Raw genomic sequence first — 26,030 nt, 5'->3', positions numbered from 1 at the left:
GAATTACAGATACCACAAAATGTTAGAGCCCTTTCTATTTCTTTCCCCAAGTGAAAAACGCAAGGCCCAGAGAGAGAGAGAGAGTGACTTGCCCAGAGCCACCCAGTGAGTTCAGCACAGAACTGGGATGTGTAAACCTGTGGTCTTACAGAGGCTAATGAAGAGCTCAAAGAAGGACGCTGGGTGTTGCTGAGGAAGCCAGGATGTGCCCAGAGCTGACACACTTGGCTGTGTCGGACGTTGCTGACGCCAACAGTGAAGAGTCCTTTGCTTTCATCAAAAGGTTGGATAGCAGCCTTAGATCATGAACTGGACGTAGTATCCATCAATCCTGGGTAATGAGCCCGAAGGTGTCCTTTCAGCTCTTAGAGCTGATGCAGGACATTGGACAGTACAGGGTGGGAGTGAGGGCGGGGATGGTGGGGGAGGAGAGCTTGAGAGGAAGAAACCAGGAGGGTGGGAGGCTCCTTGAGGTTTGGCTGTCTGGACTTCTATTGTCTGCCCTCATGTTCTCACCCTTCACGTGTGTGGCCTTCCATAGCTGGCATTCCAGGTCGGCTGGGACAGTCCTTCCCCTAAGGGACATCTAGCGATACCTGCATTTTCAATTGTCCCGTCTCAGTGGGGAGGGTGTGCCACTAGCATCGTTTGGGTAGAGACCAGAGATGCTGCTAATGGCCTTACAAGGCAAGGGGCAGGCCCTCTCCCTGCACATTCCGCCTGCCCCCGCTCCCCAACACTTCCACCCGCCATCCACCCCACCCCACCGGCAAAGAATTATCCATCCCCAAATGTCAGTAGTGCTGCCATTTTGAGAGACTCTGCTCTAAATTAAAGACCATGGCAGAGAGTTGCAGACCGCAGTTTTCCTGCATGTAGAGCATGGTGAATCCTATCACTGCGGCGTGCTCTCTGACCACTGCTACAGTCCAGCAAGCTGCTTTTTGTTCCCCCCTGTACCTCACCTAATGCCTGACCTGACACTGTCTGCCTGATTGTCCACTACCTCAAATTTTGAAGGCTCAAGCTTCTAGCTGCATGCTGAGGCAAGTCCTTACAGCAATAAAACCAAGTTACCTGCAGCCTTCAAGTTGCCAAAGACTGATCAAGGGTGTGTCCCGTGTGTGTCTGTGTTTCTTTCAGCCCTCAAGTTCTTTCCCTATTTCAAAGAAGGTAGGAGAAGGCAATGGCACCCCACTCCAGTACTCGTGCCTGGAAAATCCCATGGACAGAGGAGCCTGGTGGGCTGCTGTCCATGGGGTCACTAAGAGGTGGACATGACTGAGCGACTTCCCTTTCACTTTTCACTTTCATGCATTGGAGAAGGAAATGGCAACCCACTCCAGTGTTCTTGCCTGGAGAATCCCAGGGACAGAGGAGCCTGGTAGGCTGCCGTCTATGGGGTCACACAGAGTCGGACACGACTGAAGCAACTTAGCAGCAGCAGCAGCAGTACAGGAAAGGTTACTTGGAAAACATTTTTTATTCAGATTCCACCACATCTAGCTGTGCTATGATGGTCGAATTACTGACCCTCTCTGTGCCTCAGTGTAGCCTTGGGTAGCATTTTTTAGGGGTTTAAATGAGATAACAGCTGACAGTCAATTACAGCAGCAGTAGGGCTTCGCCAGTGGTCCAGTGGTTAAGACTCTGTATTCCCAGGGCAAGGGGCACGGTTCAATCCTTGCTCAGGGAACTAAGGTCCCCCATGTCACATGATGTGGCCAAAAAAAAAAAAAAAAGACAGAGCAGCAGCTGTGATTACTAATATTAGTAATATTAATTTGCTAGACTCACTACATTTTCTCAAGGACAAATCTATGGGATTTAATCGGTGTTTGGGGTCTGTAGTGTTCATGTGTTCAAAGATGTGTGGTCAAAGGATTGAAATAGCTTTCAGATGTCAGGACCTTGGATGTCCTGATGCGAGCTCTCCCTCTAAATGATGGAGGGAAATGGATAGCACTTCTCAAATGGATAGTGTCTCAACTTCCCTGAATCCTGCACCACCCCCACCCCAAGTATTAATATTTTGAGGGATTGGAGTTCCAAGGAACATACTCTGGGAAACGCTGTTCTAGAGTGAAGCCAAGCTCCTCTTTTCCTTATCTTTCTCTTGACCAAAGTGGATTTCACACATTGTGGCTGTCAGAGACCTCAACGACATGGGAAGCAGCCCAGCCTCTCTCTTTTGGACAAAGACTGGATCTTTGCACTTGATCTGTTTGTATTCTTGAGTCCTAGATTAGACACGGTTCCTGGCAGTAGAAATTCCTAAGTCCTTCTGCTTTTCTGCTGTGTTTTTTGCTTTTATTTTTTTTCCTGATTTTTAAGGCAGCTCAGAAGGCGATGGCACCCCATTCCAGTACTCTTGCCTGGAAAATCCCATGGACGGAGGAGCCTGGTGGGCTGCAGTCCATGGGGTTGCTAGAAGTTGGACACGACTGAGCAACTTCACTTTCACTTTTCACTTTCATGCATTGGAGAAGGAAATGGCAACCCACTCCAGTGTTCTTGCCTGGAGAATCCCAGGGACGGGGGAGCCTGGTGGCTGCCGTCTCTGGGGTCACACAGAGTCAGATATGACTGAAGTGACTTAGCAGCAGCAGCAGCACCAACATAGAAATTAGGAAGAGCCCACTTAGTTGTCATGCTGCTCAAAACAAATAAAATACATCTCCCGGTCTTCTTGGGTGTAATTGGTTACCATTCAAAAACTTCTCTTGATTGTACTTATACTACTCAACTGCACAATTAAATGGTAAAGATGGTAAATTTTATTATGTGTATTTTACCATAATTAAAGGTAAAAAGAAAAAATTTTCATTGAAGTGTTTTCTATATCAGAACAGTGCACATCTCTATAGGCATGTAGCTTGATGAATTTCCACCCATGTAACTGATACTCAGATTAAGAAACAAAGTTATCAGCTCCATCAACCTCCATCATGTCCTACCTTTCCAGTTACATCTGATGTCTAGCACCATAGGTTAGATTTGCCTGGTTTTGAATCTCATATACAGGCACACCTCATTTTGTTGTGCTTCACAGATACTGTGGGGGTTTTTTCCCTACAATTTAAAGGCTTATGGCAAATCTATGTTCAGCAAGTCTGTTGGTGCCATTTTTCCAACACCATTTGCTTACTTCTTGTCTCTGTGACACATTTTGGTAATTCTTGTATATTTAAGGTGATTTCATTGTAATATTTGTTATGCGATCTGTGATCAGTGATCTTTGTCGTTGCTACTGTGACTCACTGAAAGCTCAGATGAAAGTCAGAATTTTTTAACAATCATGTATTTTTCACTAAGGTAGACATTAGCTATAATTAGACCTTAGACATAATGCTATTTCACAGTTAACAGACAACAGCATAGTGTAAATGCAACCTTTTTATACACTGGGAAACCAAAGTATCCATGTAACTTGCTTTGTTGTGATAGTTGCTTTATTGCAGTGGTCTGGAACTGAGCCTAAAGCATCTCTGGGTTCTGCCTGTAAACAGAATCACACAGTATGTCCTTCTTGTGTCTGCCTTTTTTTCACACAAGTGTTTGTGTGATTTGTTCTTATCATGGTGTGGAGTTGTAGTTTACTTAATCAGGTACCGTTTTGAGGAACAGGGTTTTTAAAAAACTATTATACATCTTTGTTCAATAGATATCTGTTGATTTATGCGGCTTCTCTGGGTGTTAGTTGCAGCATATGGGATCCAGTTCCCTGACCAGGTATCGAACCCAGGCCCCTTGCGTCGGGAGAATGGACCGCTGGGCCACCGGGGAAGTCCCCCCCAAAGCCTCTTCTAATCTATAGGTTCCCCCCTTTTAAAATGGTTTACCTGTTAAAGAAACTGAGCCATTCATCCTACCTTGTGGGCTTTGTCACACGCCCGTGACCTTGGTTGGCATGTTCCCTGTGTCCTGCATTTCCCTTAAAGAGGTGTTAGAGCCAGAGGCTTCGTCAGTGTCTGTCCCCACCCACCCCCTTTTTCCTGTAAGAATATTTCACTGGTGGTGGTGGCCACTTCCCCAGGCATCCCCTCTAGAGGCACGTAACCTCTGATCGGCTTTGTTCTTGGAGCGTTAAGTTTGCTGGGTAGGTGTAGGTGGTGTCGGCCCGATCCATCCATTGTAAAGTTCTCCATCTGCTATTCAGGATTCCCAGGTGGCGCTGGTGGGAAAGAACCCACCTGTCAATGCAGGAGACATAAGAGATGCAGGTTTGATCCCTTTCTTGGGAAGATCCCTTGGAGGAGGAAATGTCAACCCACTCCAGTAGTCTTGTCTGGAAAACCCCATGGACAGAGGAGCCTGACAGGCGACAGTCCACGGGGTTGCAAAGAGTCAGTCACAACTGAGCACACAGCACACTTGCTTGTCATCTGACATAATGGGATGGGTCTGAAACTGTGGACCAGCATCCTCAGCATCACTCGGGAGCCTGTTAGAAATGCAGATCCCTGGGTTCACCCCAGACCTACTGGCTCAGAAGCTCTAGGGTGGGCCCAGGCGTCTGTGATTCCACAACCTCCCAGGTGAAGCTGATGCACAAGGAAGTTTGAGAACCACTGGTCTGATGTTTTAGCAACTTTGATAGTGATTCCCAAGACCCATTATTTTATTCAGAGTTCCAGAACTGCTACATTCTAGTTTCATCATTTCCTCTACATTTATATAGCAGGAATTCTTCTAAGTAGATGGTAGTGTGTTTTTTTTAAGCAGTGAAAGGGGGGTGAAGGGAGAATGCTGTTGGACTTACTATGTCCCAGGAGAAATTCAATAGCAATTTAAAAATTAAGAGCGACTTTCCTGGGGGTCCAGTGATGAAGACTCCGTGTTTCTACTGCAGGGGGGTTGGGTTCAGTCCCTGTTTGGGGAATCTGGATCCCACATGCCCAGAGTCACCCCCTCCTAAAAGAATTTAAAGTGCAGGAATTGTGATTGTTAAGCCTGGAACAGTGTACATTTTCTACAATTCTTTAGTTCACTTTTTGGGATAACTGGAGTGATTTTCCAGATTTAGGGAATGATTCCCTCATTTCTTATTTTATTTTTTAATGAGCTACTAGATCAGGTCGCCTGGGAGAAATAACTAACCTTTCTGAACAAATTAGCTCCTGGTTTTTGTTATTGTTATTTTCACCCCAGAAGAGGAAAGCTGGAGGAACTGCCCCTCTGATTTTTGCCTGGCAAAGTCTGCATTTTAGGAGTTGATAGCCCAGCTCCAAGGGCCCATTGGTGGGAGGTGGAAGTTAATCCACCTCCATGGGATTTGGAGTCCAAGCATGCAAATTATCCTGCGTCTCTTGCATCTCCTGCATTGATAGGTGGGTTCTTTCCCACCAGCGCCACCTGGGAATCCTGAATAGCAGATGGAGAACTTTATAATGGCTGGATTGGGCTGACACCACCTACAGCTACTCAGTAAACTTAACGCTGCAAAAACAAAGCTGATCAGAGGTTATGTGCCTCCCAGAGGGGATTCATAGCTAAAGGAGCTATGAATTGTTTTCTGCTGAAGGAGGGGCATCAACCACGCAGTATGTCCTTGTGACTGTACATCCTCACTCAGCCTGCACCTTAGTTCTTTGGAACCACCAGTGCATCGGGGAGGAGAGGTGGGAGAGGTGGGTCGGATTGGAGTAGCTGAACACGAGCCAGTGTTCCGAGGGCAGGACAGCTCCTGCAGGTATGGTCGGAGGGCCTGGGATGGGCCGTTGGGCGGGTCTGAAAAGAGTGTTGCCTCAGCAGCTCTTCTCCTGTACATATCTAGACAATCGAATGGAGAATCTGACACTTAATGACTTAATATTTCAGATAAAGACAGACTTCTTGTCAATTATTTAGTGGCCTTGAGGAAGAATTTGTAGAGAGGCAGAATCAGTGTCTTAGTTTCCCCCTCTTTCTTTACCAATTTTCAAAACCATGGGTTGATTCCCCAGCAGCTTACAAAGATGATCTGTGAATTTTTTTTTAACTATGATGAGCTCATGGATTTAAACATACTAATCTTTCAACTGTTGTATTTACCTTACTGATATTCAGACTGCCCCATATTTGACCAAACAGAACCTTGGTTTAATATTTTTGCGTGTAGTTTTCTAGACTTTTAAAAATGTATACACAGATGTATAAAATGATAAGACAGGGATGATTTGAGAGAATAGCATTGAAATATGTATATTATCATATGTGAAACAGATCACCAGACTAGGTTCGATGCATGAGACAGGGTGCTCAGGGCCGGTGCACTGGGATGACCCAGAGGGATGGGATGGGGAGGGAGGTGGGAGGGGGGTTCAGGATGGGGGGACGCATGTACACCCATGGCTGATTCATGTCAATGTATGGCAGAAACCACTACAATATTGTAAAGTAATTAGCCTTCAATTAAAATAAATAAGTTAATTTTTTAATGAAGAAAAAATAAATAAAATCACAAGACATTCTTTTATAACTATTTTATTCGGCTGTATGAGGTATAATGTACGTATAGTATTTCTTTGACTTTTTAAAAAATTCACTGGTTTTTAAGTGTGCAGCTCAGTGAATTTTGACAAATGTATATAGTCGTATAATCATTGCCATGATCAGGATATAGAATGTTTCCATCGCCCCGGAAGTTCCTTTGTGCCTCTTGGCGGCCACTTCCCTCCCCAGCCTGTGAACAACCACTGATCCATTTCCTGTTGCCACCCCTTTGCCTTTTCTAGACCTTCTTATCAGTGGAATAATAGCGTGTGTAGGATTTGGGTTCTGCTTCTTTCATTAAGCTTGCTTTCACAAGTCATCTCTTTTATTGTGTGATTGGTTCCTTTTATTGCTGAGTATTCCATTTAGGCATATTGGTTTTTGTCATATTGACTTTGCATGGCCAAAAGTCACCTATTGTACAATTCTGTTTTTTGCAGTGTCCAGAAAAGGCACATCTATAGAGACAGATAGAAGATTAGTCATTGCCAGGGAGTTGGGAGTAGGAACAGGGAGTGACTTCAGACTAGCATGAGGAAACCCTTTTGGGGATGGTGGGAATGTTCCAAAATTTAGCATCATGATAGATGCACAGCTCTAAATTTACTAAAAACCATTGAATTGTGCACTTACAATGAGAGAATTTTAAAGCATGTAAATGACAAATAGGTTAAGATGAAAGGGAAAAATCCTTATTTTTTATTTTACAAGTCTATAATTTGCATGTTAATTAATTTAGAGTCTTTTAATGTTTAAAACTTGTGGGCAAATCTGTAAACAGCATGAAGTCTATGAATTATCACTTTCATTCTTCTTTTTAACATTCTTTTTTTTAATATTCTTTTCCATTCTGTTTCATCACAGGATATTGAATATATCCCTGTGCTCTACATTAGGACCTTGTTTATCCGTTCTGAGTGTAATAGTCTGCATCTGCCCATCCCACACTCGCAGTCCACCCCTCTTCCTCCCCACTCCCCACCTCTTCCTCCCCACTCCCCCTTGGCAATCATAAGCCTGTTCTCTTTGTCCGTAAGTCTGTTTCCATGTTATAGATAGGTTCCTCTGTGCTATATTTTAGATTCCGCATATAAGTGACATCTTATGGTATTAGGGTTCTGACTTATCTCACTTAGTACAATAATCTCTTGTTGCATCCGTGTTGCTGCAAATGGCACTGTTTCATCCTTTTTTGTGGCCGAGTAGTATTCCGTTGTATCTATGCACCAGCTCTTCTTTATCCATTTGACTGCTGATGAACATAGGTTGTTGCCATATTTTAGCTATTGTGAACTGTGCTGCTGTGAACATAGGGATGCACGTATCTGTATGAATTATAGTTTTGTCCAGGCATATTCCCAGCAATAGGACTGCTGGGTCATTCTGGTAGTGATTCCTGGTAACTCTATTTTTAGTTTTCTGAGGAACTTCCATACTATTTTCCATAGTGGCTGCACCAACTTATATTCCCACCAACAGCACGGGGCCCCAGGGATGGGGGGCTTGAAAGGGCAAAGCTTTGTGTGTTATATATAAAAGTCTACATCTTGAATTTTGGGTGGGCTTATAGCATTCTGTTGCCTGGATGATCTGTAATTTAACAAGGCACTTTCTGAAAACTATTTGGATTATTTGCAGGTTTTGCTGTGCCAAATTGCACGGCAGTGCACATTTTTATACATCTGTTAACACTTGTCTGTTTCCGCAAACAAAATTGCTAGAAATGGAATTGCAGGTCAAGGGATGTGTGTGAATTTTTAGGACTTTTCCATCCATAAGGGCAATGTATGCAGAGCCCCAGCCCCTACTCTCCTGACCACACAGTGGTTTTCATCTTAGCCAAGTGGTGAGTGAAAAGCAACATCTCATTGCTTCACCTTGTAGTTCTCCATTTACTCCTGAGGCTGAACACCTTTTTCTTATGTGAACTGGTTATTCAAAGTCTTTTGTAAAGTATCTATTTTTGTTAATCATAAATTTAATAAAAGTTATAAAACTATATTGGCTTCCCATGTAGCTCAGCTGGTAAAGAATCCACATGCAATGCAGGAGACCTGGGTTCAGTCCCTGGGTTGGGAAGATGCCCTGGAGAAGGGAACGGCCACCCACTGCAGTATTCCGGCCTGGAGAATTCCATGTGGTCGCAAAGAGTCGGGCACGACTGAGCAACTTTCACTTTCACTTTCTTTCTTGGCAAAAATGTGTAATAGAAAGTGTACCCATGTTCAAAGTAGCATTATTCCCAATAGAGGGAATGTGGAAGCAACTCAAGTGTCCATCAATAGGTGAATGGATAAACAAAATGCCATATGTCTGTACAATGAAATATTATTAAGCCTTAAAAAATGAGTGAAATTCTGATTCATGCTCCAACATGGATGAACTTTGAAGACATTATACTAAATGAAATAAGCTGGTGACAAAGGATAAATACTAATTATTTCACTGACATGAGATCCTGAGAGTAGTGAAATTCCTAGAAACATAAAGTAGAATAGTGCTTGCCAGTGGCTGGAGGGAGGAGGTAATGAGGAATTAGTGTTTAATGGGTGTGGAGTCTCAGTTTTACAAGATGAAAATAGTTCTGGTGTTGGATGGTGGTGATAATTGCATGACAATATGGATGTACTTTGGAGAAGGCAATGGCAACCCACTCCAGTACTCTTGCCTGGAAAATCCCATGGGCGGAGGAGCCTGGTAGGCTACAGTCCATGGGGTCACTAAGAGTCAGACACGACTAAGCGACTTCACTTTCGCTTTTCAGTTTCATGCATTGGAGAAGGAAATGGCAACCCACTCCAGTGTTCTTGCCTGGAGAATCCCAGGGACAGGGAAGCCTGGTGGGCTGCCATCTATGGGGTCTCACAGAGTTGGACACGACTGAAGTGACTTAGCAGCAGCAGCAGCATGGATGTACTTAATGTCACTGAAATGAAAATGTGTAAGATAGTAAGTCTTATATATATTTTACTACAAAAAATTAGGAAAAAACTCATGAAAAGTAAAAATCCCTTCAAAACTGTACTCAATAAGTACATATTTCTCCAGTTATTTTGCCTATATGAATTTTAAATATTTTAAAATAAAAATGGGTTATTATACTAGTGCTTTACAATATTCCCTATATTTCATTTTTAAGCAGTTTTATTCAGATCCAGTTTAAATACCATGCAATTCACCCATTTAAATTGTGCAATTGAATGGCTTTCAGCATATTCACAGAATTGTGTATCCATCACTGCAGTACATTCTAGAACATTTTCATTACCCTAAAAAGAAACCCCACTCTCCTCTACTTCAGTTCAGTTCAGTCGCTCAGTCACGTCCAACTCTTTGCAACCCCATGGACTGCAGCACGCCAGGCTTCCCTGTCCATCACCAACTCCCAGAGCTTGCTCAGACTCATGTCCATCAGGTCGGTGATGCCATCCAACCATCTCATCCTGGGTCGTCCCCTTCTCCTGCTGCCCCCAATCCCTCCCAGCATCAGAGTCTTTTCCAATGAGTCAACTCTTCTCATGAGGTGGCCAAAGTATTGGAGTTTCAGATTCAGCTTCAGTCCTTCCAATGAATATGCAGGACTGATTTCCTTTAGGATGGACTGGCTGGATCTCCTTGCAGTCCAAGGGACTCTCAAGAGTCTTCTCCAACACCACAGTTCAAAAGTATCAATTCTTCAGCCCTCAGCTTTCTTTATAGTCCAACTCTCTCATCCATACATGACTACTGGAAAAACCATAGCCTTGACTAGATAGACCTTTGATGACAAAGTAATGTCTCTGCTTTTTTAATATTCTGTCTAGGTTGGTCATAGCTTTTCTTCCAAGGAGTGTCTTTTACTTTCATGACTGCAGTCACTATCTGCAGTGATTTTGGAGCCCAAGAAAATAAAGTCTCTTACTGTTTCCATTGTTTCCCCATCTATTTGCCATGAAGTGATGGGACCGGATGCCATGATCTTAGTTTTTTGAATGTTGAGCTTTAAGCCAACTTCTTCACTCTCCTCTTTCACTTTCATCAAGAAGCTTTTGAGTTTCTCATCGCTTTCTGCCATAAGGGTGGTGTCATCTGCATATTTGAGGTTATTGATATTTCTCCCAGCAATCTTGTTTCCAGCTTATGCTTGGCATTTTGCATGATGTACTTTGCAAATGCATGAAATAAGCAGGGTGACAATATACAGCCTTAATGTACTCCTTTCCCAATTTGGAACTGGTATGTTGTTCCATGTCCGGTTCTAACTGTTGCTTCTTGACCTGCATACAGATTACTCAGGAGGCAGATAAGGTGGTCTGGTATTCTCATCTTTTGAAGAATTTCCCACAGTTTGTTGTGATCCACACAATCCTTTGGCACAATCAGTAAAGCAGCGGTAGATGTTTTTCTGGAGCTCTCTTGCTTTTTCGATGATTCAATGGATGTCTGCAGTTTGATCCCTCTACTGTCGCCCTTTTATTCTCTCCCAGCTGTTGGCAACCACTAATCTACTTTTTATCTCTATGAATTTGCCTATTCTGGACCTTCTTATATAAGTGGAATCATATAATATGTGGTCCTCTGTGACTAGATTCTTTCACTTAGCATAATGTTTTCAAGATTCATTAACACTCAGTGTATTTCAGTACTCCGCTCCTTTTCGTGGTTGAGTAATATTCGATTAAATGTATAGGCCACATTTTACTTATCCATTCATCTGTTGATGGACATTTGGGTTTTTCTTCTGTTTTTTAGCTATTAGGAGTAATGCTTCTATGAACACGCACCTGAGTTTTTGTGTGGAAGTATGTTTTCATTTCTCTTGGGTATATACCTTAGAATGGGGTTGCTAGATCATGTGATAAACCTGTGTTTAAACATTTGAGGACCACCCCCTTTTATTTTTATAGTAAACTATAAGACTTGAATTTGTTCCTATGTCAACACATCTAGACCTACTTCTCGCATCTTAACCCCTCAGTGGCATTTCATTGTATGAGAATATCATGGTTTTCATATTTGTGCCATGTTGATGGACAATATATAGTAGTGCAGATCCTCTTCTGAAGAGCCTTTGTGTCATTTCCATTTTTTGACGACATAAACCATCCTGCTGTGAACACCTTTGTGCTTTGTGAGACATTTCTGCAGATTGCATCCCCAGACATGGGGAGGTGAATGTTTTATCTGTCTTTAGGGCTTGGTTCTTGATCTGTTTTTAGGCCAATCTGGTTCTGGCCTCATTCTTACCTGGTTGCCTTATTCCCCAGGGGACCAACCAGGCACCATGGCGCAGAAGGACCAGCTCAGTGACGATGAGAAGTTCCTCTTTGTGGACAAAAACTTCATCAACAACCCAGTGGCCCAGGCTGACTGGGCGGCCAAGAAGCTGGTCTGGGTCCCTTCGGAGAAGCAGGGTTTCGAGGCAGCCAGCATCAAGGAGGAGAAAGGGGATGAGGTGATCGTGGAGCTGGTGGAGAATGGCAAGAAGGTCACAGTCGGCAAGGATGACATCCAGAAGATGAACCCGCCCAAGTTCTCCAAGGTGGAAGACATGGCAGAGCTGACATGTCTCAATGAAGCCTCTGTGCTGCACAACCTGCGGGAGAGGTACTTCTCGGGACTCATATACGTGAGTATCCTGGCCAGTTCTTGCTGGTTTCCTGCACCCCTGAGGCAGTGGAGAGGCTTGCAGATGTCTTTGGGGTGCAAGTTAGGAGGCTGAAATTTTCCTTGAGGGAGGATGCATGTGGGGTGGGATCGTTCAGACCTGGATTCCCATTCACCCTGCCCTATCTAGTGCTGTGACATTGAACAGGTTATTTCACCTCTTGAAGCCTCAGTTTCCCCATCTGCAAAATGAGAGCAGTCACCCTCCCCCCACTTAAATGAGATCCATAGATCCCATGTGATCACATGGTTGCATGGTCCATGCTCAACAGATTTCAGTGAAGTAGTTCCCTGCTCTTCCACCATCTTGGAAATAAAGAACTCTTAACCTCCTTGAGAAGGCTGATCCATCCCACAGCCGAGTAGGTAGGAGACATGAGGATCCTGGTGAGGTTTGGTAGAGGCCTGCCCTGTAACAAATGGGAATGACTCGATTGGACCTGGTTTCCTCTGGGTTGACCGTGCAGGTCAGAGTGAATTAGAGCTGCAGTGTCCAATATGGCAGCCACCGACCACATGTTGCTAACTAAATTTAGATGTAAACTAAGTGAAAAGTGAAAGTGTTAGTCGATCAGTCATGTCTGACTCTTTGCAACCCCATGGACTGTAGCCCACCAGGCTCTTCTGTCCATGGAATTCTCCAGGCAAGAATACTGGAGGAGGTAGTCATTCCCTTTGCCAGGGGATCTTCCAGACCCAGGAATCAAACCCAGGTCTCTTGCATTACAGGCAGATTCTTTACCATCTGAGCCACCTGGGAAGGCCTGATATAAATTGATTAAACATCAATATTTAAAAGTTCACTTCTTCCATTGTGCTGGTTACATGTTAAGTGCCCACCTGATGCCTGTGGCTAGTGGCTGCCATATTGGACAGCACAGGTGGAGAAAATTCCCATTATTGCAGAAAGCTCTGTTGGACAGTCTGGACTGGATGATGTGTAACTCAGGGGTACAGATTCTTTGTGGGCTGGACCAGCTCCCTAGGATATAGAAGGACATGGTACCCCCATCAAGCCAGACTGGTGGACAGAGGGCCTCCCACTCCAGCCTTTGTCTTGCCACTCAGAAAGGGTACATCTGTCCCTTGGGCAAGTTATTTAATTTCTCTGACATTTTGTTTCCTTCTCTGTAAAATGAATACAAGAATCGTACCTGCCTCATAGAGTGGGTTTGGAGTAGGAAATGGCAATCCACTCTAATATTCTTGCCTGGAAAATTCCACAGACAGAGGAGCCTGGCGGGCTGCAGTCCATGGGGTTGCAAAGAGTCGGACATGACTGAGTGACTGAGCATGCACGCATGCATGGAGTGGGTCACTCTGAAAAGAAAGCACGTGGCATACTTCCTGGCACGTTGTAGGCACTCAACATGTTAGGTATTGTTTTTATTGGTTATGCTCATTTTTGTTATTGCCAGAGAGATGTTCTTGGATTCTTTGCAAACTTACAGAAACAGTCACCTCTGTCTTGAGGCCCTTCTGGTCTTGCCCTTTATGTTTTGCCACATGGAAATTACAAACCCCCATTGTCATCTCTAAAACTGTCTTGCAGTTTTTTTTCCTAATTAGGAAAATGAGACACATTCATTCCAGAAGATCTGGAAAATTCAGAAAAGCACAGCAAACACAAGAGTCTATCCTCCCCCAGAGATAACAGCTGATAAGATGTTTATGTTTCTTTGTGAGAATACTGCATGTTTATGTATTGAAAAGGAACTTCCCTGGTGCTCAGTGGTAAAGAATCCGCCTGCTTATGCAGGAGACATGGGTTCAATCTCTAGGTCAGGAAGATCACCTGGAGGAGGAAACAGGCAACCCACTCCAATATTCTTGCCTGGAGAATTCCATGGACAGAGGAGCCTGGCAGGCTACATGGGGTCGCAAAAGAGTTGGACATGACTTGGCAAGTAAACAACAACAATGTATTGAAAAGTCTGTGCACACAGGCTGGGGACCTGCTCTCTTTCCATGTACAAGTTAGGGATGAACATTCCTACTGCTCGCTCATGACCCCAACTGCCCCTTTATGGGTTTTGTGATCTATCCAACGGATGTACCATAATTAATTATTCTTCACTCAGTCGGTAAAGAATCTGCCTGCAATGCAGAAGACCCAGGTCCAATTCTTGGGTCAGGAAGATCTCCTGGAGAAGGAAAGGGAAACCTACTCCAGTATTCTTGCTGGAAAATCTCATGGACAAAGGGGCCTGGTGGTCTACAGTCCATGGAGTCACAAAGAGTAGGACACGACTTGGCAACTAAACCACATAGATAGTTCAGAGAGAGTTACAATGGCTTGTTTTTAAAAGCCAAGGGGGAACTGGGAAACAACTTACAATTCTATACATACCTTCTCTTGATCTCATTTAGTTAACACAACATCCGCTGGATGAAGCATGCTCGTCCTATCCTACAGACAGGCAAGCTATGGCTCAGAGTACTAAAGACCCTCCAAGGACAGTCTAAGTTGCTCCCTAACTAAGCAGAGGAAGTCTCTTTTGTCTGGAAGCATTCCCAGCCTGGGGCTGTTGGTACAGAGTGGCTTTTCCTAAGCACACCAGCCTTCAAGAAACTCTAGAGGAACTGGGCTCCTGTGGGCCTCCTGTCCAAGATAAGTCATCTTCATCCAGGGAGGTCAAGGATGGGCTTGGATAGGAATCTCGCCTGCTGTCCTCTGACACAGATGTTTGGGCCCAAAATAGAAACCAGGGAAAATGAGGGCCTTATGAAGGTCCCAAGACCCAGACTGTCTTCTGACAGCAGATTAAAAAAAATGAATCAAATCTTCAAATTCCTGCTGTGCTTCTCCTGACAGATTAGATGAAAAGCCTTTCAGTCTTATGACCACGCGTCTACTTCTGTCTCATTCCCTTCTGATCAACTTAATCACTTAACTAGAAACTGTTGTCCATGACGGGGGAGATAAAATAGGATGGGGTGGGGGAGCACCCCAAGTTATTCACCCAGTGCATGATGGCGGAAGGCATGGCCCTTGTTACAGGTGTATGGCAGGTGAAGCTCAGGCAGCTGACCATGCCTGACTTTGCCCCTGGTAACAAAGAGAATGTTCCCTTCCATCCTGCAAAGCTCATCTCAAACAAGGCACTTTTTGCTTCGTCCTGGCAGATGTCTCATCCCCTTGGGTCTAGAAGAGGTAGAAGCCTTAAAGATGCAGGTTCTTTTTGTTTGTTTGTTTTTTAAATTGGAGGACAATTGCTTTACAATGTTGTGTTAGTTTCTGCTGTACAACAGCGTGAATCAGCTCTGTGTATGCATATGCCCCCTCCTTCTTGAGCCTCCATCCCACCACCCCCATCCCACCCCTCTAGGTCATCACGGAGCCCTGAGCCCCCTGAGGTCCCTGTGCCGTACAGCAGCGTCCCACTAGCTATTTCCCACACGGTAGTGTATAGAGTGTGCCAGTGCTCTTTCCCTTCATCCGACCTCCCTTCCTCCACTAGGGCCACACGTCCATCCTCTGTCTCAAGATGCAGGTTCCTGCCTGAGCTGCCCCGGATCATCGATGACCCGTGTGGGGCCCCCATGTGGCTCTGATTCCTGGTACAGCACTCCCTTGCTCTTCTGGATGATGTCGTTGGCTGGGTTCTCTCCGCCTGGGATTTTTCATGGCTCCATCCCTGGCCTTGGGCTGGGAGATGGGGCAAGGGTTTCAGGCAGCGGGCACTCAGTGAAGATGTGGGCCTTGCCTGTACTGGCTGCTGTCCCAAGTCGTTCCCAGCTCTCTCTAGTGAGGTCGAAGCTCACTTCCGCCCCAGCACACGAAGTGACCAAGGCAGAGAGGTGATGTGACTTACCTGAGAAGGGACAGGATCAGGACTGTTAAGTGTTGCTGATCCCCCCTTCCTTCTCTGTGGGGTGCTGAGAGTCACAGGGCCCCGCCCTTGGCCTGAGGCTGCTTGATAATTGAGAGGAGGAAGATAAGGTACATCTGAGCTGCAGATATGTAACATGGATTCTACAGGGATGAATGTGACCAGTGGATGAAGTGGGTTAGTCGCTCAATCATGTCCAACTCTTTGCAACCTCATGGGCTATAGCCCACCAGGCTCCTCTATCCATGGAATTCTCCGGGCAAGAATATTGCAGTGAGTAGCCATTCTTTTCCCCAGAGGATCTTTCTGACTCAGAAATTGAAGCCCAGTCTCTTGCATTGCAGGCAAATACTTTACCATCTGAGCCACCAGGGAAGCCCAGAATGGAAGAGGGAAAGGTGGTAAATACACCGTACAACATAATAACTCTGCTTTAAAGCAAAGGAAAGCCTGCCATTTGCAGCAGCATGGTGGAACCTGGAGGATGTTATGCTGAGTGAAAATAGCCAGCCAGAGAGGGGGAAATCCTGCAGGATTCCATTTACAGGAGAGTCTGAAACAGCCAGACCCAGAGAATCAGAAAAGAATGGTGTTGCCAGTGGCTGGGGGAGGTGAAAATGGGAGATTTCTTATTTATTTGTGGCTTTTTCTTGTCTGTTCTTAACTATCTATTCACTCAGAGTTAAAACATCTTTTGAATAGATAACACATGCAAATATTAAATAAAATATTGAATAGTATATAAGGGTATTTTAGAACTTTTCCTTTTATCCCCATTTCCTCATCTTCTGGTTCCCCTCCTTACGGAAACCATGGTTGCCAGTTCCTTATAAGTCTTCCAGCAGTATTTTATACGGTGTCTCCTCTGCCTCCCGCATTGGCAGACAGGTGCTTTACCAGTAGTGGGAAGCCCTAATATTTTATACATATAGAGGCCAATACATGTGTGTATATATGTATATATGCGTGCGTACGTTCTCAGTCGTGTACGAGTCTTTGTGACCCATAGACAGTAGCCTACCAGGCTCCTCTGTCCATGGCCAGAATACTGGAGTGGATTGCTATTTCCTCCTCCTGGGAGTCTTCCCAAGCCAGGAGGATTGAACCCACATCTCTTATGTCTCCTGCATTGTCAGGCAGATTCTTTACCACTGAACTACCTGCTGCTGCTGCTGCTAAGTCACCTCAGTCGTGTCCGACTCTGTGTGACACCATAGACGGCAGCCTACCAGGCTCCCCCGTCCCTGGGATTCTCCAGGCAAGAACACTGGAGTGGGTTGCCATTTCCTTCTCCAATGCATGAAAGTGAAAAGCGAAAGGGAATCACCTGGGAAGCCCAAAATATGTGTGTGTATATATACGTGTGTGTGTGTGTGTGTGTGTGTGTGTGTGTGTGTTGGCTGCACTGCCCAGCTTGCCGGATCTTAGTTCCCCATCCAGGGATCAAACCTGAGCTCCCTGCAGTAGAAGCATGGGTCCTAACCACTGGACCACCAGGGAATTCCCTATATGTAAATTTGTATATGTATGTATTCTTTTTAAGGGCAGTGTGCCATAATTATTGAACTGGTCTCCCATTGGTGGATATTTAGGTTGTGTCTTTTTTTTTTTTTTTTTTTTTGCCGTTAACATCAAGGCTGTAGCAGATCACATTCTTGGTGGGCCAGGTCTCTCTCTGGGATGTTCAGAAAGCCATGAACAACACTGCAACCTGCCCACCGTTATATAGATGGGGAGGACGAGGTTCAGGTCACACGAGTAGCGAGGGCAAGTCTGAGGTTCCTCCTGGGCCTCTGTGACTTAAAGCCTGCTTCTCGTCCACCTTCCCCCACTGTTCCTCATTTCTGCTGGAGGCCTTGGGAGCTCAGGGCTCCACGGCTGACCATATAAAGCGTTAGGGAAAAAGTGAAGTCGCTTCCTAATACGGTCACAAGAGGGAAACCCTAGGCCTGCAGCTGGGACCGGCTGGTGGCACAGGGCCCTGAGAGGCCGCTGGGACATGGGAGGCAGGGAAAGTTGAAAAGCTCTGAATCTGACCAGCTCGGAAGGGGCTCGTGGGGATGGGGCGGCAGAAACACAGCCAAGTGCAGGAGGGCTGCGTCAGGTGAGAGCAACCAGGCTGGAACAGTGGAGGCTGAACCCCTAGATTCTGAAGCCCAGCCTCTGCGTGGGGTGTGCTGCCATCTACCCAGTCCTTTCTGTTGGGACTTGGTGCCCTGGAAAGATGTGCTGAACTAGACAGAGATTCAGATCTTCCTGGAAGCATGGGTTAAGTGCTTGCTGTGTACATCGCACCAGGTCGTGCCCTAGGCAAACAGGGGGAAGGTGATATTTCTCCTTCGGAAGCTGATTGGGAAAGCCACACCTGCCTCTCTTCCTTCCTTCCTCCATTCCTCTCTTCTTCCCCCACCCTCCCTCTCTTCCCTCCTCCTTCTTTCATTCTTTTATTCAGCAAATATTTACTGAGTGTCTGCCATGTGCCTGGCCCTGTGCTAAGGGCTGGAGATATGATAGTTTGCAGCTTACAGTCTAAGAGGTGACATTTAGGCTGAGCCCTGAAAGAGCAGATGCAAATGGCTCTGAGAAGCTCAGGGGGAAGTGTTACAAGGAGAGGGAAGTTTCCAAGGTGGCAAAGTTTTCATCATCATGAAACAAAGCGAGCACTGGATGGTTACTAATAGTTATTGAGTCCTTGTTACACACCAGGCACTGTGCTAAATGCTTCCGAGAGCTCTCTCATAGCGAACCGATGAAGGAGTGGCTATTACACCTGCCCATTTTACAGATGAGGATAATTGAGGCTCAGAGAGAAAAAGAAACTTACACAGGGTCACACAGCCAAGAAGTAGCAGAATGAGAGTTACAAATAAGTCCTCAGTAGTCAATTCTGTACTCTTAACCACTACGCTTTACTGGCCCTAGTTCCCTGGAGGGAGTGATTTGGGTTATAAATGACACATTCTAAAAAGGACATGGTGGATGCAGTGGGCATAGCCTGGGGAAAGCTGGAGGTGGAGTTCAGGCCTAAAGAGGAGAAAGGGCGCGGTTGACGTTCCTTCAAACGATCAACCATTCTTGGGCTCTTACTCCATGGAGGCCCTGAGCTGCGGACCAGGACACAGAGGAACAGGAAACACACAGGCCTTGCCCTGGAACAGCTCTGCCACATGCTCAACGAATGTCTACTGAGCACCTACTGTGTGCAGCCCAGTGCCAGGCCCTAGGTCACAGAGATGAAGGCAGTGCTGCCCCTGCTCCAGGGAAGCTTTATAATTAACTGACCCTCAGGCATTCATTTAGCAGGCATTTAGTGAGCACCTACTGTGTCCCTGAACTTGTTAGCACCTTATCCCTTAAGTCTCAGTGCAGGGAGTACCTCCTGCTGAAGTTTCTTGAGCACCGCCCCCTCCTCATGGGTTAGGGCCCTCTCTTCCTTGCTCCCATAATCCACAGGGCTCCGTCCTTGTTCTTATGATGTTATTTTGAATGTCCTCATCTCCTTTTCGAAGGGGGCTTTTTGAGAGCAGGAATGATCATTGATTTATTTGTTTCCAGCATCTAACACAGACCTGGTATACAGTCGGTGCTTGATAAGTGGCCGAAGGATGTTTAGATGGGACTTGTGGAAACCTGGGAGATTACTGCCTCCCTCCCACCTCCCCCACCCCCAGTCCTGTTCCTTTTCAGAAAGAGCATTGTCCCCTCACCCTGGATCAACTCTCATCATCATCGCCCCTTAGCAGATGGAGCCCTAGGGGGAGTCCCTCACTCGCCAACCAGCTGCTGCCGAGGCTGAAAGCCCTTTGTGGGCAGGAGCCCGTGTGTTTTGTCTTGCCTTGTAACCCCAGAGCCTCACATGTGGAATGCATGAATGAATGAGCAACAGAATGCCCGGATGATCAGTTGTTTCTGTAGGACAGGAATAGGCCCACAGCTGATGGACAGTGCCCACGCCTCACATGGGCCGAGTGGGGCTCCATGCTGGGTGGCTTTGATCGAGGCGCTGAACCTCCCCGGAGTTTGCTGGGCTGTGAGTGTGACCCAGGGAAGGACTTTCTGCTCCTCCTCCTTTAGTCACTTCCTGGGGGAGTTGGAGGGAAGACAGGCTTCGTCTTGCCCACCAGAGCCTTGGGCAGCACTGATGCTATCGTTTAGGAAAGCAGTTCCTCTGGGACAGGTTGGCGCCTGTCTCCTGGGCTCTGGGCTCAGCGCGTGGGAAAGGCCAGGGTACAGTAAAGAACAGTAGCAACCAGGACCACGCCTCCCCCGCCCACAGCACGGCGGGGCATGTGAGCATCTTCATGCCCCTTCCTTGTTCTGATCATTTTCAGACGTTCCTCTGCACTTGGTAGGGCAGGATGATTTTTTTTTAACTAATTAATTTTTTTGGCCTTGCTGTGCAGTTTTCTGGATCTTAATTCCTGGACCAGGGATTAAACCCAGGCCCCCAGCAGTGGAAGGTCCTAACCCCTGGACCCCCAGGAACTGCCAACTTTTTTTTAAAATTGTGATAAAATCCAATATAACCAATTCACGATATTAATCAGTTTGAAGGAAACAAGTGGTCTTAATACATTTGCAGTGTAGTCTTACTCCCACTGCTCTCTAGTTCCAGAACATTTTTATAGACCCCCAAAGAAACCCATTCCAACTAGCAGTCACTCCCATCCCCCCGTCTCTCCAGTCCCTGGAGACCAGAGACCTATTTTCTGTCTCTATGGATTTGCCTGTTCTGGACATTTCATATAAGCAGAACCGTGTGATACATGACCTTCTGTGTCTGACTTCTTTCATTCAGTGTGATGTTTTCAAGCTTTATCCATATTGTAATGTGTGAGTACCATTCCTATTTAAAGACAGCTGTGTTTATCCCCACTTTACAGATGAGGGACTCTGTCCTTTCTCATGGTCGAGGAGAGTATGAGCTCTGGGGTAAGAAGTCATGATTTTAGTTCTGAATTTCCCAGCAGCTGCGCGACTTGGTAAGAACGTCACTGAGCCTCAGTTTTCTCATCTGTCAAATGGGCCATGGGGAAATTATAGTATCCCTGTCAGAGGTTGAATGAGAGAATTAAAGAAGATGCCTGTGAAGTACTTAGTTTAGTGGCTGGTGCATAGTAAGTGCTCAAGAAACTGTAGGTGTTATTTAAGCCTGTGAGGCTCAGGGAGATGAAGTGACAGTGGTTGGGAGTGGCCCAGGGGTCTGAACCCAGCACTATTTAAAACTACAGTTATGAACGGTGTCCTAGAATTCCAAGCTCACCCCTTGCTCCTCTCCCTGGTACGTGGAGTCAGTGATGTCCTGATCCCCACCAGGACACTGAGCCTTAGTTTGTGTATGTGTGCCCAGTTGCTCAGTCATGTCTCTTTGTGGCCGCATGGACTGTAGCCCACCAGGCTCCTCTGCCCATGGGATTCTCCAGGCAAGAATCCTGGAGTGGGTTGCCATTTCCTCCTCCAGGGAATCTTTCTGACCCGGGATTGAACTGGTGTCTTCTGTGTCTCCTGCATTGGATTCTTTACCACTGGCGCCATCTGTGAAGCCCCAAGCCTCAGTTTCCCCATCTCTAAAATGGGACTCTGAGCACATATGTTCAAGGCTGCCTCTATGAGATGAAGTGAGAAAATGCACACAGTGGTGCTCAGACCATGCAGGCTGTAGTGGGTGGTCACAGACTGGATGTCAGAACTCTGCCCCTGCTGGGTTCCTGAAGTCAGCTCGGTTCTCTCTTTCGTAGACATACTCGGGCCTCTTCTGCGTGGTGGTGAACCCCTACAAGCAGCTGCCCATCTACTCAGAGAAGATCATTGAGATGTACAAGGGCAAGAAGCGGCATGAGATGCCGCCCCACATCTACGCCATTGCCGACACGGCCTACCGGAGCATGCTGCAAGGTAAGCCGCCTGCAGAGGCACAGAGCTCCTCCTCCTCCAAGGAGCCCACCCGGGCTGCTTATAGCCACTCACCAGGCCCCTCCTGTCCTGCCCGCCTGCAGTTCTCGCCAAGAATGTGGGGTTTGGCAGGCGGAGCTGGGTAACAGGAGGGCTGTGACTGAAAAAGGGAAAAAACAAGCAGAACAGATGCGTGTGCAGTCCGGGAGAGGAGGGAGGGCAGATAGCTTGGGCAAATACAGGCATGGGCTCGCTGACCCCTGATTGCCTGAGGCCTGGGCGGGCCAGCTATCTGGAAGATGGCAGGATGCTGTCACTTCTGAAGGGAAGCAGGTGGGGAATGGTCCTGGCACTGAGCCAACCAGATCTGAATTTGCAGCCAGCTGTCACACACATCCTGTGGGATCCTGTGCAAATGTCTTTTCCTCTCCAGCCTCAGTTTCCTCATCTGTGAAAAGGGAGTGAGAGGATCCATCTTGCAGCGTGTTGTACAGATGGTAAAGCAGGCTTTCCCACACTGAAGACCTTTGCATATTACCTCCACATTTATGTAGTATTATTACTACCATTAATAACTTCTACTGTGGTAGAACATACATACAGGAGAATGTAAAAAGTACACAAATTCAGTGTCCAGTCTAAAATTAATTTTTACATGTCTATAGTTGTAATCGACTTCCCTGGTGGCTCAGAAGGTAAAGTGTCTGTCTACAATGCAGGAGACCCGGGTTCGATCCCTGGGTTGGGAAAATCCCTTGGAGAAGGAAATGGCAATCCACTCCAGTACTGTTGCCTGGAAAATCCCATGGACAGAAGAGCCTGGTAGGCTACAGTCCATGGGTCACAAAGGGTCGTTGGACATGACTGAGTGACTTCACGTTCACGTTCATGTTCACAGTCATAATCACCACCCAGACCAAGATGGGAAATAGTTCTAGAAAGTTCTCTCATGCCTCCTCCCATAAATGGAATACCTCCTCCTATAAATGGATCTGGCCTTCAGATATAGGAGTTCTTCTGTCCTTACACTTGAGAAAGGGCAGCAGGAAAGAGCTTTGGCAGTTTTAAAGCTGTGCACAGTTGGTATGTGATTTTTAGGTGTGAAGAGCCTAGAGGTGGTAAGCCGGCAGCTGGTAGGCTGGATCCAGCCCTCAGATAAGTTTGGGTCTTGGTCCACATGGAGTTTTAAGGATACTTTAATTAGCTGCCAACTTTTAAAAATGTGGAGATTGTACACAAAAAGCCCAATTTCTAGGTTATCTTGAAAGAATTGGAACATCTGGCAACATGTGATCCCACTGTCAGCCCCTCAAAAGGACAAATGGGTTCTCCAGTTCCCTGGCCTGGTGCGCTTGTTTAAGTTTACTGCCTGGCTCCTGTGCTTGACCCTGGAATCGCTTCCTCCAAGAATGTTGTGTTGAGAATTGAAAGGAGCCCAGTTCTGGAAGCTCCTGATGGCAGGTGTACCTAGGACTTATTACTCCCCACCTCAAGGTAAAGGGGCTCAGGTAGAAGTTCCCCAAATTACTGACAGGGTTAGCCACACCACACAGGTATGATTCAAACTGGACCACTCCAGATGGGTACCACCATCATTTCCAAAGACCAGAATATGGAGCCTTGCAGAGAAGATTGTGGGAGATATAATCCTAGTTTATAAAGTGATGACTCTTGGAGTTAGGTATGTGCTTTTATGAAAAAAAAAAAAATCCTTTGTAGTCTCTCTTGATGGAAGAGTATATGATGGTGGTTCACACACCTCTTTGGAAAGCTGAACATCACAAAGCTACAGTGTTCATATAATTTGGGGTGCTTTTGGTTACAAGAAGCATAGCAATCAATTAAAATGGCTTAAACAACAGGAATTTATTACCTCATATAACAAGTAGTCTGGATGTTGATGATTTCAGGCTCAGTTAATTTAACAGCTCAAAAACAGACTTTTTTGGGATTTTCTTGGCTGCTGCCTCATCATCACAAGATGGCAACCATAGCTCCAGACATCACATCCTCATGTGATAACATCCAAAAGCATGAAGGAAGTGAAGGGTTAGTTTTTTTCCCCCACGTCTCCTTTTTTATGAGAGAAGAAAACCTTTCCAGAAACTTATCAGCAGCCATCCCTTATGTCTGTTATGTCTTGATCACATGCAAACCTCTAAACCAATCATTGGCAAAGTGAACTGGAACATTTATGATTGGTTTGGACTATTCCTAGTTCTTTTCTGGAGCTGAGAGAGCTTTTTTGTTGTTGTTTAGCTGCTAAGTCATGTCTGACCCTTTTGCAACCCCATGGACTGTAGTCTCCAGGCTCCTCTGTCCATAGGGTTTCCCAGGAAAGAACACTGGAAGGGGTTGCCATTTCTTTCTCCAGGGGATCTTCCTGACCCAGAGATCGAACTGACATCTCCTACACTGGCAGGCAGATTCTTTACCACTGAGCCAACAGGGAAGCCTAAGGGAGCCCCTACTAAGCGCATTTAGTCTGAATACCAGGAAAAGGGGAAGAGGGAATGACAAGTAAACGTTGCCATAGTGCTCTTAGAATTTATCCGTGTAACTTTAAGAAACTTAGAGTTTCCCTGATAGCTCCGCAGCAAAGAATCTGCCTGCAATGCAGGAGACACAGGAAATGCGGTTTCTATCTCTGGGTTGGAAAGATCCCCTGGAGAAGGAGATGGCGACCCACTCCAGTATTCTTGCCTGAAAAAAAATCCTATGGACAGAATTGCCTGGCGAACTACAATCTAAAGGGTCGCAAAGAGTTGGACATGATTGAGTGACTAAGTACAACAAAAAACTTCTGTCTTATATATTCCATCCTAGGAAAAATTGAAACATATATTTAAGCAAAAGAGAATGTACTAGCACCCATAATCCTATCACCATTAATGTTTGTCTATATAACTTTTCATACACTAACTGAGCTGGATGGCATGAAATGAAGGAGGTTATGACTATCTGAAAATAATTGGCTCCAGAAAAGATTTACTTAAAATGGGCATGTGGATTAAGGGGGAAGAGACTTTGATGGGCTTAAAAAATGACATTGCAAATTATGAACACAGGCTTATTTATTTTACATGCAATAGGAATTTGGTGGTTATTGCAACTAGATGTGCTAATTCTTAGAAAGAGTATAAAATTAATTCACAGTTGGGTGTTCTTGCCTTAATTTCTTTTTGAACAGAATCATGAAAGAGCATAAGGCACCCTTCTTCATGCCATGCTTGATTTCTGCAGCACGGGATAAGACGATAATTTTTACAGACTTATTGGAGAAATCACCAGTTTTGCCAAGGGCTTTGGCTTCTTTGGTATTTAGCACAGTCTCTGAAAGTCCTTGTTGTGTTATCTTTCCTGATGACTCCCTAATGTCTGGTTGTGAAGTGATCTGACGTTTTTGGTGGCCTTTCGAACGTCACCATCGTGTGACACCGCACCTTCCAGGAAACAGGCAGTTTTGCAGAGCTGCCACTTTGTTTTGTGTTTGTACCGAGACGATGGATGTTGACACCCAATAGCTGGCAAGGGGAAGCCTTTAAATTAGAGGACACCAGTGATGCAGACTAGAGAAAGATGCTTTAGTGGGATCTGGTTTCCCAAATACTTGACTCTTTGAAGGATATTTTTGTGTTGTGATAACTTTTGCCTCCCTAGACAACTTCCCATCCATGGGGCAGTGTTATACTCCGTACAGGGACCCCCAGGGCAAATACATTCCATTCCTCTTGGGCTCTGTATGTTAACACACAATTATATAGTGAAATATAAAGTTACCTAGAAATTTTAAACCTCAAGAGAAAAATGCCATCCATAAGCATACAGATCCATAAAAGATAAGCTCTTTTTAGATTAAAGCTTAATCAATAGTTGCTACGTGCTTTCTGGCAAATGAGTGACGACAAACTCCAATGAAAATAATCTCCAAAAAAAAAAAAAAAATTGAGGAGAAAAAAATAAAAGCTTAGGAAAAATCTTTCTTTTTTCTTTATAAAGTGGGAATTTGGTTTCTGTGAAGGAACGTGTGGGCCCGGTTTGTGACTCTGTTGGTGACTGTTGCTGTCCCAGGCTGTCCAGTCACTTGGCTGGGATCACGCTGAAACTTCCATCTGGCTGGAGGCATGAAGTCAGTAGCTATGTCTTCCTCTTCAAGTCCTTTGTGAAACAGGATGGCGTGTGAAG

At 45.6% G+C, this 26,030-nt stretch overlaps 1 protein-coding gene across 4 annotated transcripts in view; it reads left to right on the top strand.

Moving 5' to 3' along the window:
- The window catches only part of MYH11 (myosin heavy chain 11), a 128,252-nt gene that overhangs the window by 6,906 nt on the left and 95,316 nt on the right, over positions 1-26,030 (top strand). For all 4 annotated transcript variants that reach the window (XM_069570191.1, XM_069570194.1, XM_069570190.1 and 1 more), the window contains exons 2-3: positions 11,721-12,082; positions 21,692-21,848. In XM_069570191.1, coding sequence (XP_069426292.1) covers positions 11,738-12,082; positions 21,692-21,848 — 502 coding nt within the window. In that variant the 5' untranslated portion in view covers positions 11,721-11,737. The remainder of the gene's footprint in view (positions 1-11,720; positions 12,083-21,691; positions 21,849-26,030) is intronic.

The sequence above is a fragment of the Ovis canadensis genome, chromosome 24 (assembly GCF_042477335.2).
Source record: "Ovis canadensis isolate MfBH-ARS-UI-01 breed Bighorn chromosome 24, ARS-UI_OviCan_v2, whole genome shotgun sequence".
Taxonomy (NCBI): Eukaryota; Metazoa; Chordata; class Mammalia; order Artiodactyla; family Bovidae; genus Ovis; species Ovis canadensis.
The sequence above is the reverse complement of the archived record's forward strand: the minus strand, read 5'-3'. Positions and strand labels throughout refer to the sequence as shown.